The following is a 16,392-nucleotide window of genomic DNA, read 5'->3' on the forward strand; positions in this document are numbered from 1 at the left end:
AATTCTTCCCTTAGGGTGGGGGGGGGGTTGGTTCTGCCCCTGGGGGGGGACCCTGTGACACCCTCCTGTGACACCCTCCTGTCCTCATCCCAGTTTGTGTCCCCGTCCCAGTTCGTGTCCCCATCATGTCCCAGTTCGTGTGCCCATCGCGGGCACAGCCCCATTTTCGGGGCTTTTCACCCCAAAATTCTCCCCTTAGGGTGGGGGGAGTTGGCTCTGCCCTGGGGGGGGCCCCTGTGACCCCCCCTGTGACACCCTCCTGCCCCTCATCCCAGTTCGTGTCCCCATCATGTCCCCAGTTCCTGTCCTAGTTCGTGTCCCCATCCCCGGGCACAGCCCCATTTTCGGGGCTTTTCACCCCAAAATTCTCCCCTTGGGGTGGGGGGGGGTTGGTCTTGCCCTGCGGGGGGGGCCCTTTGATACCCTCCTGTGACACCCTCCTGTGACACCCTCCTGTCCCTGTCCCAGTTCCTGTCCCAGTTCGTGTCCCTGTCCCAGTTCGTGTCCCCATCGCGGGCACAGCCCACCCATTTTCGGGGCTTTTCACCCCAAAATTCCCTCCCTGGGGGTTGGGGGGGGGGGGGGCCGGTCCTGCCCGGTGACACTTGTGGGGGGTCCCCAATCCCCCTTTCCCACCCCCCCCAAACAGCAAAAACCTCTTGACAAAGAATTTTATTGACCCACGACCCCCCCCCCCCAAAAAAAAAACCCCCAACCCCCAGACCCGACACCAAATAAATACCGAATAAAACCCGCGTGAAAAAGGGCGATTTTGGGGTGGGGGGGGGCACACAAAAATTGGGGGGGGGGGGGCCGGATTATCACACAGTGATAAGGCAGCGCTGACGAGCCCCCCCGCCCCGGGGAGGGAAAGGGGGGGGGGGCAAATTTTGGGGGGGTTTGGGGAGGGTTTGGGGGGGTTTTTTACGGCTGTACAAATATACAAAAAAATGGGGGGGGGGCTCCCGGAGGGGGTTCGGGGGGGGGGGGGGGTTTAAGGTCCAAAATTGCCCCCCCGAGGGGGTTTGGAGCCCTGGGGGGGGGGTTAAGGTCTAAAATTGCCCCTGGGGGGGGGGATTTTGGAGCCCTGGGGGGGTTTTAAGGTCCAAAATTGCCCCCCCCCGGGAGGGTTTGGGGTCCTAAACTGCCCCCCCGGGGGAGTTCAGGGTGGAATTATTCTCGGGGGGGGGTTTAAGGTCCAAAATTGCCCCCCCGATGGAGGTTTTGGAGCCCTGGGGGAGGTTTAAGGTCTAAAATTGCCCCCGTGGGGGGATTTTGGAGCCCGGGGGGGGGGGGGTTAAGGTCCGAAATTACCCCCGGGGGGGGGGTCAGAACTACCCCTGGGGGGGATTTTTGAGCCTTGAACTTCCCCTGGGGGGGGGTGTTAAGGTCTAAAATTGCTCCCGGGGGGGGGATTTTGGAGCCCGGGGGGAGGTTTAAGGTCCGAAATTGCCCCTGGGGGAGTCAAAACTACCCCTGGGGGGGGGGTTAAGGTCCAGAATTGCTTCCCCGGGGAGGTTTTGGAGCCCTGAACTGCCCCCGGGGGGAGGGGTTGAGGTCTAAAATTGCCCCCGGGGGGGGATTTTGGAGCCCGGGGGGGGGTTAAGATCCAAAATTACCCCCGGGGGGGTGTCAAAACTACCCCTGGGGGGGGGGTTTAAGGTCCAGAATTGCCCCCCCGGGGGGGGAGATCACAAAGGTGCCCCCCCCAGGGGACACATCGAGTCCAAAACTGCCCCCTCGGGGGGGGCACAAAGCCCTTCAACTGCCCCCGGGGGGGTCCCAGGGCCTGGAATTGCCCCTGGGGGGGTAAAAGAGCCCCCAGACCCCTCCGGTGTCCCCCCCCCTGCAAGGGGGAGGGGACAGAGGCCACCCGGTGCCACCTGGTGCCACCTCACCTGTGTCACCCTGGTCCCTCTGGGGCTGGGGGAGGTGACAGAGGCCACCTGGTGCCACCTCACCTGTGTCACCCCCAGGGGACAGGGACAGGGGCACCCCCAGGGATGGCACTGACAGGGGCAGGTGACAGAGGCCACCTGGTGCCACCTCACCTGTGTCACCACCAGGGATGGCACTGACAGGAGGAGGTGACAGAGACCACCCAGTGCCACCTCACCTGTGTCACCCCCAGGGGACAGGGGACAGGGGCAGGGCAGTGGCACCCCCAGGGATGGCACTGACAGGGGCAGGTGACAGAGACCACCCAGTGCCACCTGGTGCCACCTCACCTGTGTCACCACCAGGGATGGCACTGACAGGAGGAGGTGACAGAGACCACCCAGTGCCACCTGGTGCCACCTCACCTGTGTCACCACCAGGGATGGCACTGACAGGAGGAGGTGACAGAGACCACCCAGTGCCACCTCACCTGTGTCCCCCTGGTTCCTGGGAGGTGACCAAGGTCACCTGGTGCCACCTCACCTGTGTCACCCTCTTCCCTGGGAGGTGACCAAGTCCCATCGGTGCCACCTCACACGTGTCACCCCCGAGCCAGGTGACCGAGTCCTGTCAGTGCCACCCCCTGGGTCCCTCCAGGTGCTTCCAGGAGGCCACCAAGGCCACCCAGTGCCACCTGGTGTCACCACACTTGTGTCACCCTCTTCCCTAGGAGGTGACCAAGTCCACCTGGTGCCACCTCACCTGTGTCCCCTTGGTCCCTCCAGGGCTGGGGGGGTGACAGAGGCCACCCAGTGCCACCTGGTGCCACCTCACACGTGTCCCCCTGGTTCCTGGGAGGTGACCAAGTCCTGTCAGTGCCACCCCCTGGGTCCCTCCAGGTGCTTCCAGGAGGCCACCAAGGCCACCCAGTGCCACCTGGTGCCACCTCACACATGTCACCCCCGAGCCAGGTGACCGAGTCCTGTCGATGCCACCCCCTGGGTCCCTCCAGGTGCTTCCAGGAGGCCACCCAGTGCCACCCGGTGCCACCCCAGGGGTGGGCCCGTCACACGAAGACCTTGGCGAGGGCGTCGGCGCCGGCGCTGGCGCTGAGGGCGCGCTGGGGGTGGAAGGCCACGGCCAGCACGGCCTCCTCGTGCTTCTTGCGATGGGCAGGGAGCTCCTGAACGCACGTCCGCTGGCCCAGGTGCCACAGGCGCAGCGAGCAGTCGTGACCTGGGGACAGGGACAGGGCTGGGGACACTGGGGACAGACTGGGGACACACTGGGACACACTGGGACACACTGGGACAGACTGGGACAGACTGGGACACACTGGGACATGTCCGCTGGCCCAGGTGCCACAGGTGCAGCGAGCAGTCGTGACCTGGGGACAGGGACAGGGACAGGGCTGGGGACACACCTGGGGACAGACTGGGACACACTGGGACACACTGGGACACACTGGGACACGTCCGCTGGCCCAGGTGCCACAGGTGCAGCGAGCAGTCGTGACCTGGGGACAGGGACACGTTGGGGACACACCTGGAGATACTGGGGACACACTGGGACACACTGGGACACGTCCGCTGGCCCAGGTGCCACAGGCGCAGTGAGCAGTCGTGACCTGGGGACAGGGACAGGGCTGGGGACACACCTGGAGACACACCTGGGGACAGGGACAGGGCTGGGGACACACCTGGAGACACACCTGGGGACAGGGGACACACTGGGGACACACTGGGACACACTGGGGACACACTGGGACACACTGGGGACACACTGGGGATATCTGGGGACACACTGGGACACACTGGGGACACACTGGGACACACTGGGGACACACTGGGGATATCTGGGGACACACTGGGACACACTGGGACACACTGGGGACATATTGGGGACACACTGGGGACACACTGGGGACACACTGGGACACACTGGGGACACACTGGGGATACTGGGAATACACTGGGGACACTGGGGACACACTGGGGATACTGGGACACACTGGGGACAAGGACAGGGGTGGGGACACTGGGACACTGGGGACACACTGGGGATACTGGGACACACTGGGAACATTGGGGACACACTGGGGACACACTAGGGACACACTGGGGACACTGGGGACACACTGGGGATACTGGGACACACTGGGACACACTGGGGACACACTGGGACACACTGGGGACACACTGGGGACACACTGGGGACACTGGGGACACACTGGGGACACACTGGGGATACTGGGACACACTGGGAACATTGGGGACACACTGGGGACACACTGGGGACACACTGGGGATACTGGGACACACTGGGAACATTGGGGACACACTGGGGACACACTGGGGACACACTGGGACACACTGGGGACACACTGGGGACACACTGGGACACACTGGGGACACACTGGGGATACTGGGACACACTGGGAACATTGGGGACACACTGGGGACACACTGGGGACACACTGGGGATACTGGGACACACTGGGGACACACTGGGGACACACTGGGGACACACTGGGACACACTGGGGACACATTGGGACACACTGGGGACACACTGGGGACACACTGGGGACACACTGGGACACACTGGGGACACACTGGGGACACACTGGGGACACTGGGGACACACTGGGGACACACTGGGGATACTGGGACACACTGGGAACATTGGGGACACACTGGGGACACACTGGGGACACACTGGGACACACTGGGGATATCTGGGGACACACTGGGGATATCTGGGGACACACTGGGACACACTGGGACACACTGGGGACATATTGGGGACACACTGGGGACACACTGGGACACACTGGGGACACACTGGGGATACTGGGAATACACTGGGGACACTGGGGACACATTGGGGATACTGGGACACACTGGGGACAAGGACAGGGGTGGGGACACTGGGACACTGGGGACACACTGGGGATACTGGGACACACTGGGAACATTGGGGACACACTGGGGACACACTGGGACACACTGGGACACACTGGGGACACACTGGGGACACACTGGGACAGACTGGGACACACTGGGGACACACTGGGGACACTGGGAATACACTGGGGACACACTGGGGACACACTGGGGATATCTGGGGACAGGTGACAGGTGACAGTGACAGGTGACAGGGGACAGGGGACAGGGGACAGTGACAGGTGACAGGTGACAATGACAGGTGACAGTGACAGTGACAGGTGACAGTGACAGTGCCACTCACTCCCGGAGAGCAGGAAGACGCCGTCGGGGTCCACGGCCAGGCAGGTGACAGGGACAGGGACAGGGACAGGTGTGACATGGGACAGGTGTGACAGGTGACAATGACAGGTGTGACAATGACAGGTGACAATGGCAGTGCCACTCACTCCCGGAGAGCAGGAAGACGCCGTCGGGGTCCACGGCCAGGCAGGTGACAGGGGACAGGTGACAGTGACAGGTGACCGTGACAGGTGTGACAGGTGACAGGTGTGACAGGTGTGACAGGTGACAATGGACAGGTGACAGGTGACAATGACAGGTGACAGTGACAGTGCCACTCACTCCCGGAGAGCAGGAAGACGCCCTCGGGGTCCACGGCCAGGCAGGTGACAGGGACAGGGTTGGGGACAGGTGTGACAGGTGACAGTGACAGGGGACAGGTGTGACAGGTGTGACAGGTGACAATGACAGTGACAGTGCCACTCACTCCCGGAGAGCAGGAAGACGCCGTCGGGGTCCACGGCCAGGCAGGTGACGGCGTCCAGGTGGGCGACCATGGAATGAACCACCTTCCCTGGGGGGGGGACGGACACACACGTGGGACACACGGACACCTGGACCCCCCCCCCAGCCCCAATTAGGGCTAACGAAGCTCCTCCCATCTCATTAGGGCTAATGAAGCCCCCTCAGCTCTTCTCTCCCTCGTTAATGAAGCCCCCCCAAATTAGGATTAATGAAGCCCCCCCCCCAATTAGCACTAAGGAAGCCCCCCCAAGTTCCTCCCCCCCCCTCATTAGCATTAATGAAGCTTCTCCCTCATTAAGGCTAATGAAGCTTCTCCATCATTAGCACTAATGAAGCCCCTCCCTCATTAGGGCTAATGAAGCTCCTCCCTCATTAGGGTTAATGAAGCTCCTCTCTCATTAGGGCTAATGAAGCTCCTCCCTCATTAGGGCTAATGAAGCTCCTCCCTCATTAGGGATAACAAAGCTCCCCCCTCATTAGGGATAATGAAGCTCCTCCCCAATTAGGGCTAATGAAGCCCCTTCACTCCTCCCCACCCTCATTAGGGCTAATGAAGCCCCCTCCCACCCTCATTAGTACTAATAAAGCCCCCTCCCACCCTCATTAGCACTAACAAACCCCCCTCATTGGGGTAACGAACCCCCCTCCCCCTCTCATTAGGGCTAACAAAGCCCCTCCCCTCATTAGGGCTAATGAAGCCCCCCCCTCCCCTTAATTAGCACTAATTAGCAGCTCACCCGTGCGGTTGTCCAGGAACCGGATGCCGCGGTCGTCGCTGGCAGCGATGGTGAGGGGCTGGGAGGGGTGGGAGACCACCTGGTTCACCTGGCTGGGCACACCTGGGGGACAGGGGGGACATTGGGGACACCTGGGGGGACATTGGGCACACCTGGGGGGACATTGGGCACACCACCTGGTTCACCTGGCTGGGCACACCTGGGGGACAGGGGGGACATTGGGGACACCTGGGGGGACATTGGGGAGACCACCTGGTTCACCTGGCTGGGCACACCTGGGGGACAGGGGGGACATTGGGGACACCTGGGGGACAGGGGGGACATTGGGGACACCTGGGGGGACATTGGGGAGACCACCTGGTTCACCTGGCTGGGCACACCTGGGGGACACAGGTGACATTGAGGACACCAACTGACACCCAGGTGACATTGGGGACATGGGGTGACACTGGGGACACCACCTGGTTCACCTGGCTGGGCACACCTGGGGGACAGGGGGGACATTGGGGACACCTGGGGGGACATTGGGGACACCTGGGGGGACACAGGTGACATTGGGGACATGGGGACACCACCTGGTTCACCTGGCTGGGCACACCTGGGGGACAGGGGGGACATTGGGGACACCTGGGGGGACACAGGTGACATTGGGGCACACCTGGGGGACAGGGGGGACATTGGGGACACCTGGGGGGACATTGGGGACACCACCTGGTTCACCTGGCTGGGCACACCTGGGGGGACAGGGGTGACACAGGTGACACCAACTGACACCCAGGTAACACAGGGTGACATTGGGGACATGGGGACAACACCTGGTTCACCTGGCTGGGCACACCTGGGGGACAGGGGGGACACAGGTGACATTGGGGGACACAGGTGACCCCAGGTGACCTCAGGTGACCCCAGGTGACCCCAGGTGACGGTCACTCACCGTTGCCAGGTCGTGCCTCGAGCACCAGGGCACAGAGGTGACACAGGTGACACAGGTGACACAGAGGTGACACAGGGTGACACAGAGGTGACACAGGTGACCCCAGGTGACCCCAGGTGACACAGGTGACCCCAGGTGACCCCAGGTGACGGTCACTCACCGTTGCCAGGTCGTGCCTCGAGCACCAGGCAGGGCCGGGCGGCCTCCAGGTCGTAGATGACGGCGCAGCCCGAGCGGAAGGAGGCGACGGCGTGGGACGGCTGCGTGGCCGAGAACGTCACCGACGTGGGCACGCCGTGCTCTGAGGGGGGACAGCATGGTCACAGGGTGCCCAGGTGTGTCCCAGGTGCCCAGGTGTGTCCCAGGTGTGTCCCCAGGGCACCCAGGTGTGTCTCAGGGTGCCCAAGTGTATCCCCAGGGTGCCCAAGTGTGTCCCCAGAGTGCCCATGTGTGGCCCAGGTGTGTCCCAGGTGCCCAGGTGTGTCCCCAAGTCTGTCCCCAGATGCCCAGGTGTGTCCCCAGGTGCCCAGGTGTATCCCAGGTGCCCAGGTGTGTCCCCAAGTCTGTCCCCAGATGCCCAGGTGTGTCCCCAGGTGCCCAGGTGTATCCCAGGTGCCCAGGTGTGCCCCAGGCGTGGGACGGCTGCGTGGCCGAGAATGTCACCAACGTGGGCACGCCGTGCTCTGAGGGGGGACAGGTGACCAGGTGTGTCCCAGGTGTGTCCCCTGATGCCCAGGTGTGTCCCCAGGTGCCCAGGTGTGTCCCAATGTGTGTCCCTAAATGCCCAAGTGTATCCCCAGGTGTGTCCCCAGGTGCCCAGGTGTGTTCCCAGGTGTGTCCCCAGGTTCCCATGTGTGTCCCAAGTCTGTCCCCAGATGCCCAGGTGTGTCCCCAGGTGTATCCCCAGATGCCCAGGTGTATCCCCAGGGTGCCCAGGGTATCCCCAGGTGTATCCCAGGTGCCCAGGTGCCCCTCCAGACACCCCCCCAGGTGCCCAGGTGTAGCCCAGGTGTAGCCCAGGTGTAGCCCAGGTGTAGCCCAGGTGTATCCCAGCTGCCCTCCACGTGCCCAGGCGTGTCCCAGGTGTGTCCCACGGTACCCAGGTGCCCCCCCAAACACCCCCCCCGGTCCCCAGCTGTGTCCCAGGTGCCCCCAGGTGCCCCCCCAGGTGTATCACAGGTCCCCAGGTGCCCCCAGGTGCCCCCCAGGTGCCCCTCTCACCGCTGTGCCCGTCGTAGACCCCCAGGCAGGCCCCGTCCCGGCGCCGGGGGTCCCAAATCCGGACGGTGCCGTCGGCGGAGCAGGACGCCAGGCGCTCCCCCGAGGCGTTGAAGGCCAGACCCCACACGGCGTCCCCGTGACCTTCCAGGACCCCACAGAGCACCCCGGGGTCTGGGGACATGGGGACAGTCACCAAGGGGGGACACAGACCCCACATGGTGTCCCCGTGACCTTCCAGGACCCCACAGAGCACCCCGGGGTCTGGGGACACGGGGACAGTCACCAAGGGGGGACACAGACCCCACACGGCGTCCCCGTGACCTTCCAGGACCCCACAGAGCACCCCGGGGTCTGGGGACATGGGGACAGTCACCAAGGGGGGACACAGACCCCACATGGTGTCCCCGTGACCTTCCAGGACCCCACAGAGCACCTCGGGGTCTGGGGACATGGGGACAGTCACCAAGGGGGGACACAGACCCCACACGGCGTCCCCGTGACCTTCCAGGACCCCACAGAGCACCCCGGGGTCTGGGGACATGGGGACAGTCACCAAGGGGGGACACAGACCCCACACGGCGTCCCCGTGACCTTCCAGGACCCCACAGAGCACCTCGGGGTCTGGGGACATGGGGACAGTCACCAAGGGGGGACACAGACCCCACACGGCGTCCCCGTGACCTTCCAAGACCCCACAGAGCACCTCGGGGTCTGGGGACATGGGGACAGTCACCAAGGGGGGACACAGACCCCACATGGTGTCCCCGTGACCTTCCAGGACCCCACAGAGCACCCCGGGGTCACCAAGGGGGGACACAGACCCCACACGGCATCCCTGTGGGGATTTTGGGGGGTTTAGGGAGGTTTAGGAGGGATTTAGGGAGGTTTAGGGGGGATTTAGGGAGGTTTAGGAGGGATTTAGGGCGGTTTAGGGGGGATTTAGGGAGGTTTAGGAGGGATTTAGGAGGATTTAGGGAGGTTTAGGAGGGATCTGGGAGGATTTAGGGGGGATTTAAGGAGGTTTAGGAGGGATCTGGGAGGATTTAGGGAGGTTTAGGGGGGATTTAGGGAGGTTTAGGGGGGATTTAGGGAGGTTTAGGAGGGATTTGGGAGGATTTAGGGGGGATTTAGGGAGGTTTAGGGGGGATTTGGGAGGATTTGGGGGGATTTAGGTGTCACCCACCGTAGCCATCGTAGGGGTCCATGTCGAGGTCGGGCAGGCGCCAGCACCGGATTTGGGCGTCCAGGCCACCACTGCAGCACAGCCCGTGGTCACAGCCCATGGCCACGGCCAGCACCGGGCCCCTGAGGGGTGACAAGGGTGACAATGACCCCAAGGACACCCCAAATCCCCTCCAAGGCCACCCCAAATCCCCCCCAGGCCACCCCAAATCCCCCCCAGGCCACCACTGCAGCACAGCCCGTGGTCACAGCCCATGGCCACGGCCAGCACCGGGCCCCTGAGGGGTGACAACGGTGACAAGGGTGACAGTGACCCCAAGGACACCCCAAATCCCCTCCAAGGCCACCCCAAATCCCCCCCAGGCCACCCCAAATCCCCCCCAGGCCACCACTGCAGCCCAGCCCGCGGTCACAGCCCATGGCCACGGCCAGCACCGGGCCCCTGAGGGGTGACAACGGTGACAAGGGTGACAGTGACCCCAAGGACACCCCAAATCCCCTCCAAGGCCACCCCAAATCCCCCCCAGGCCACCCCAAATCCCCCCCAGGCCACCACTGCAGCACAGCCCGTGGTCACAGCCCATGGCCACGGCCAGCACCGGGCCCCTGAGGGGTGACAATGTTGACAGTGACCCCAAGGACACCCCAAATCCCCCCTAGGTCACCCCAAATCCCCCCCAAGGCCACCCCAAATCCCCTCCAAGGCCACCCCAAATCCCCCCAGGCCACCCCAAATCCCCCCAGGCCACCACTGCAGCCCAGCCCGCGGTCACAGCCCATGGCCATGGCCAGCACCGGGCCCCTGAGGGGTGACAACGGTGACAATGACCCCAAGGCCACCCCAAATCCCCTCCAAGGCCACCCCAAATCCCCCCAGGCCACCCCAAATCCCCCCAGGCCACCACTGCAGCCCAGCCCGCGGTCACAGCCCATGGCCATGGCCAGCACGGGGCCCCTGAGGGGTGACAACGGTGACAAGGGTGACAGTGACCCCAAGGCCACCCCAACCCCCCCGTGTCACCTGTGGGTGTCCCCACCTGTGTCCCCGGAAGGCGTAAACCGGCTCCACGTCCAGCGCCGCGTTCCTGCAGGGAGGGAGAGACAGGGAGGGGGGGGTGACACACCTGGGCGGCTGGGGGGGCACCTGGGCACCTGGGGACACACCTGGGCACCTGGGATACACGTGGGCACCCTGGGGACACATCTGGGGGGGCACCTGGGCATCCGGGGACACACCTGGGGATGCACCTGGGCATCTGGGGACACATCTGGGTACCTGGGATACACCTGGGGACACACCTGGGCACCTGAGGAAACACGTGGGCACCCTGGGGACACACCTGGGGACACACCTGGGCATCCAGGGACACACATGGGCACCTGGGATACACCTGGGGACACACCTGGGCACCTGGGATACACGTGGGGACACACCTGGGGGGCCACCTGGGCATCTGGGATACACCTGGGGACACACCTGGGGGGCCACCTGGGCATCTGGGATACACCTGGGGACACACCTGGGCACCTCAGGAAACACGTGGGCACCCTGGGGACACACCTGGGGACACACCTGGGCATCCACGGACACACCTGGGCACCTGGGATACACGTGGGCACCCTGGGGACACACCTGGCTACCTGGGCACCCTGTGACCCTCCCACCCACTTTTGGGGCACCCATTTTTTGGGGTTTCCGGGTTTCTGGAGGTTCCAGAGCTTGAGGGTTCCATCCTCAGATGTCGTGAGCAGGGCGGGCTCGGCGGGGTGGAAGGCCAGGCCTTCCCCACCTGGGCACCCTGAGGACACTCCTGGGCACCCTGGGGACACACCTGGCTACCTGGGTACCCTGTGACCCCCCCACCCACTTTTGGGGCACCCACTTTTTGGGGTTCCTGGGTTTCTGGAGGTTCCAGAGCTTGAGGGTGCCGTCCTCGGAGGCCAGGCCTTCCCCACCTGGGCACCCTGGGTCACACCTGAGCACCCTGGGTCACACCTGGGCACCCTGTGACACACCTGGGGACACACCCACTTTTTGGGCACCCACTTTTTGGGGTTCCCGGGTTTCTGGAGGTTCCAGAGCTTGAGGGTTCCATCCTCGGAGGCCGTGAGCAGGGCGGGCTCGGCGGGGTGGAAGGCCAGGCCTTCCCCACCTGGGCACCCTGGGGACACACCTGGGCACCCTGTGACCCCCAATCCCCTCTGTGCCCACCCCCCAGCACCCACTTTTTGGGGTTTCCAGGTTTCTGGAGGTTCCAGAGCTTGAGGGTTCCATCCTCAGATGTCGTGAGCAGGGCGGGCTTGGCGGGGTGGAAGGCCAGGCCTTCCCCACCTGGGCACCCTGAGGACACACCTGGGCACCCTGTGACCCCCAATCCCCTCTGTGCCCACCCCCCAGCACCCACTTTTTGGGGTTTCCGGGTTTCTGGAGGTTCCAGAGCTTGAGGGTTCCGTCCTCGGAGGCCGTGAGCAGGGCGGGCTCGGCGGGGTGGAAGGCCAGGCCCCGCACGGCGTCGTAGTGGCTGCGCAGGGTGAATTTGGGGCTCCACGTCTTCTTCAGGGCGTCCCGGCCCTCTGTCACCTGAGGGAGAGGGGACATCACCACGGGGACAGGTGACACCCCCCCGGGGACAGGTGACACCCCCCCGGGCTTGTGGGAAAGGGGGGGGGGGATGCTGGAGGGGGGACAGGGGACAATATGGGGACAGGGGACACTCAGGGGACACCGTGAGGGGACAGGGGACACTCTGGGGGGCCCCCAGGGGACAGTGGGACACTGTGAGGGGCCAGGGGACACTCTGGGGGACCCCCAGGGGACAGGGGACACTCTGAGGGGACAGGGGACACTGTGAGGGGACAGGGGACACTCTGGGGACCCTGAGGGGACAGGGGACACTGAGGGGACACTGTGAGGGGACAGGGGACACTGAGGGGACAATCTGGGGACACTCTGAGGGGACAGGGGACAATCTGGGGCCAGGGGACACCCAGGGGACACCCAGGGGACACTCAGGGGACACTGTGGGGGGAGAGGGGACACTGTGAGGGGTCAGGGGACTCACGTCCGAGCTGTCGTTGTCGTTGGTGACCGTCAGCCCCGCCAGGTCCCCCAGGCTGGTCAGGGGACAATCTGGGGCCAGGGGACACTCAGGGGACACCCAGGGGACACTCAGGGGACAATCTGGGGACACTCAGGGGACACTGAGGGGACACCCCGAGGGGACAGGGGACACTGAGGGGTCAGGGTGACTCACGTCCGAGCCGTCGTTGTCGTTGGTGACCGTCAGCCCCGCCAGGTCCCCCAGGCTGGTCAGGGGACAATCTGGGGCCAGGGGACACTCTGGGGACACCCAGGGGACACCCAGGGGACACCCAGGGGACAATCTGGGGCCAGGGGACACTCAGGGGACACTCAGGGGACACCCAGGGGACACTCAGGGGACACTCAGGGGACACCCAGGGGACACTCAGGGGACAATCTGGGGCCAGGGGACACTCAGGGGACACTCAGGGGACACTCAGGGGACACTCAGGGGACACCATGAGGGGTCAGGGGACTCACGTCCGAGCCGTCGTTGTCGTTGGTGACCGTCAGCCCCGCCAGGTCCCCCAGGCTGGTCAGGGGACAATCTGGGGCCAGGGGACACTCTGGGGACACCCAGGGGACACTCAGGGGACACTCAGGGGACAATCTGGGGACACTCAGGGGACACCATGAGGGGCCAGGGGACTCACGTCCGAGCCGTCATTGTCGTTGGTGACCGTCAGCCCCGCCAGGTCCCCCAGGCTGGTCAGGGGACAATCTGGGGCCAGGGGACACTCTGGGGACACCCAGGGGACACTCAGGGGACACTCAGGGGACAATCTGGGGCCAGGGGACACTCAGGGGACACTCAGGGGACACCATGAGGGGTCAGGGGACTCACGTCCGAGCCGTCGTTGTCGTTGGTGACCGTCAGCCCCGCCAGGTCCCCCAGGCTGGTCAGGGGACAATCTGGGGCCAGGGGACACTCAGGGGACACTCAGGGGACAATCTGGGGCCAGGGGACACTCAGGGGACACTCAGGGGACACTGAGGGGACACCCCGAGGGGACAGGGGACACCATGAGGGGCCAGGGGACTCACGTCCGAGCCGTCGTTGTCGTTGGTGACCGTCAGCCCCGCCAGGTCCCCCAGGTTGGTCAGGGGACAATCTGGGGCCAGGGGACACTCAGGGGACACCCAGGGGACACCCAGGGGACACTCAGGGGACACCCAGGGGACACCCAGGGGACACTCAGGGGACACCATGAGGGGCCAGGGGACTCACGTCCGAGCCGTCGTTGTCGTTGGTGACCGTCAGCCCCGCCAGGTCCCCCAGGTTGGTCAGGGGACAATCTGGGGCCAGGGGACACTCAGGGGACACCCAGGGGACACCCAGGGGACACTCAGGGGACACCCAGGGGACACCCAGGGGACACTCAGGGGACACCATGAGGGGCCAGGGGACTCACGTCCGAGCCGTCGTTGTCGTTGGTGACCGTCAGCCCCGCCAGGTCCCCCAGGCCGACGGCTCCGAGGGTGTCCAGGATGAAAACGTCCGAGGACATTCCCAAAGCCCCTGGGGGAGGGAAAAATTCGAATAAAGGTTATTGCCAGGATGATCTTTCCTTGCAACAAATCAAATAAATGACATGGTGCAAAATAAAATACATAAAAACTTTTGGAATAGTAATATAAATAAGATTTATGTCTCTCTCTATAAAAACATATAAATAAATATATATATTTTTATATAAATAGTATATAAAAATACATAAATATAAAGTATATATTTCTACATAAATGTTAGATATAAAAATACATAAATACATAGTTATAGTTACATAAAAATAAATTTTGTATTTAAATATATATTTATACTTATATTAAAAATATATATAAACGTATTTATATTTTAGATATAAGTAAAATTTACATATATAAAAATGCATATGTATATTTATAGATAAGTAATATATATGTATGTTTTTAGATCTATATATTTATATATAAATAAAATTTATATTCAGATATATATTTCATATAAATATATTCATATATTTATATTTATTTATTCATATTTATATATAAAACTACATGAATATATATTTCTATTTTATATTTATGTAAAATTTATCTATAAATACATATGTACATTTAAATATAATTAATATATATTCATATAATTATCTATAGATAAAATTTATATATAAATATATTTTATAAAAATATATATCTATACTTATATATATCCATAAATTTGTATTTATAAGTAAAATTTATAGATATAAAATATATATTTATATACAAATAACATATATATATAAATATATAAAATATATACATATATTTATATTTATATACAAGTTTCCCGTTTTCTAATTTTGCAGGTAAAAAAGGAAGAAATCAGCGATGACACCATTAAAAAAACCCAAAAAACAGAAAGAAAAATATATTTGAGAAAGAAAAAAAAAATATTTAAAAACATATTTGAAAAAGAAAATATATTTAAAAATATATTTAAAAAAAAAGGATATTTAAAAATACATTTGAAAAACAAAAAAATATATTTAAAAATATATTTGAAAAACAAAAATAAATTTAAAACTATATTAGAAAAAGAAAGAAAAATGAAAGAAAAATATGTTTAAAAGAAAGAAAAATACATTTTAAAATATATTTGAAAAAGAAAAAAAAAATCTTTAAAAATATATTTTAAAAAGAAAGAAGAATATACTTAGAAATATATTTGAAAAAGCAAGAAAAATACATTTTAAAATATATTTGAAAAGAAAAAATATCTTTAAAAATATATTTGAAAAGGAAAAATATCTTTAAAAATATTTTTTGAAAAAGAAAGAAAAACATCTTTAAAAATATCTTTGAAAAAGAAAAATATTTTTAAAAATATATTTAAAAAAAGGAAAATATTTTTAAAAATTTTTAAAAATGTATTTTAAAAAAAAGAAAAATATTTTTAAAAATATATTAAAAAAAAAAAAGAAAAATATTTTTAAAAATATATTTTAAAAAAAAGAAAAATATTTTTAAAAATATATTTTAAAAAAAAGAAAAATATACTAAAAATATATTTTTAAAAAGAAAAAAAATATTAAAAATCTCTTTTAAAATCAAATAAAACTCTATTTAGAAGGGAGCAAAGGCCCAGGAAGGAGGGGAGGAGGAGGTGCCCAGGTCTCACCTTCGTGTGGCCGCGGCGGCCGCGCCTCGTCCGGCAGGTGCAGAACCCCCCGGAGCCCCCGGGAGCTGTCTGGGGGGGCAAACGGGGACAGGGGGGGTCACCCGAGTGGGGAGGGGGACACAGAGTGACCAACCCCCCCAGGGACAAGGGGGGGTCACCCGAGTGGGGAGGGGACACGGGGTGACCAACCCCCCCCAGGGACAAAGAGGGGACAAGGGGGGGTCACCCTACTGGGGAGGGGACACGGGGTGACCTCTCTGGGGGGACAAACAGGGGACAAGGGGGGTCACCTGACTGGGGAGGGGACATGGAGTGACCAACACCCCCTGGGGACAAAGAGGGGACAAGGGGGGTCACCCCACTGGGGAGGGGACACGGGGTGACCAACCCCCCCTCCAGAGACAATGGGGGGTCACCCCACTGGGGAGGGGGACACGGGGTGACCAACCCCCCCTCCAGAGACAA

General features: G+C 59.7%; 1 protein-coding gene and 1 long non-coding RNA gene across 2 annotated transcripts; one reads left to right on the top strand and one right to left on the bottom strand.

The window, feature by feature from the left end:
* Window positions 1–1,947: 1,947 nt before the first annotated feature.
* On the bottom strand, window positions 1,948–16,021 carry LOC127465233 (striatin-4-like; the record flags this gene model as incomplete). The annotated part of the gene is made up of 12 exons (XM_051775727.1): window positions 1,948–2,036; window positions 2,204–2,363; window positions 2,407–3,114; window positions 5,592–5,678; window positions 6,367–6,468; window positions 7,461–7,601; window positions 8,522–8,692; window positions 9,705–9,826; window positions 10,741–10,788; window positions 12,109–12,284; window positions 14,198–14,304; window positions 15,928–16,021. Coding segments are annotated over 10 exons (1,218 nt in total), but the record flags the coding sequence as incomplete, so codon positions are not given.
* On the top strand, window positions 4,959–5,504 carry LOC127465232 (uncharacterized). Its single transcript, XR_007901952.1, has 3 exons — window positions 4,959–5,030; window positions 5,065–5,084; window positions 5,411–5,504. It is a non-coding gene; the product is annotated as an uncharacterized LOC127465232 (long non-coding RNA).
* Window positions 16,022–16,392: the final 371 nt, after the last annotated feature.

This window comes from Manacus candei, unplaced genomic scaffold (assembly GCF_025592945.1).
Source record: "Manacus candei isolate 608988 ecotype Guabito, Panama unplaced genomic scaffold, ASM2559294v1 h1tg000344l, whole genome shotgun sequence".
Taxonomy (NCBI): domain Eukaryota; kingdom Metazoa; phylum Chordata; class Aves; order Passeriformes; family Pipridae; genus Manacus; species Manacus candei.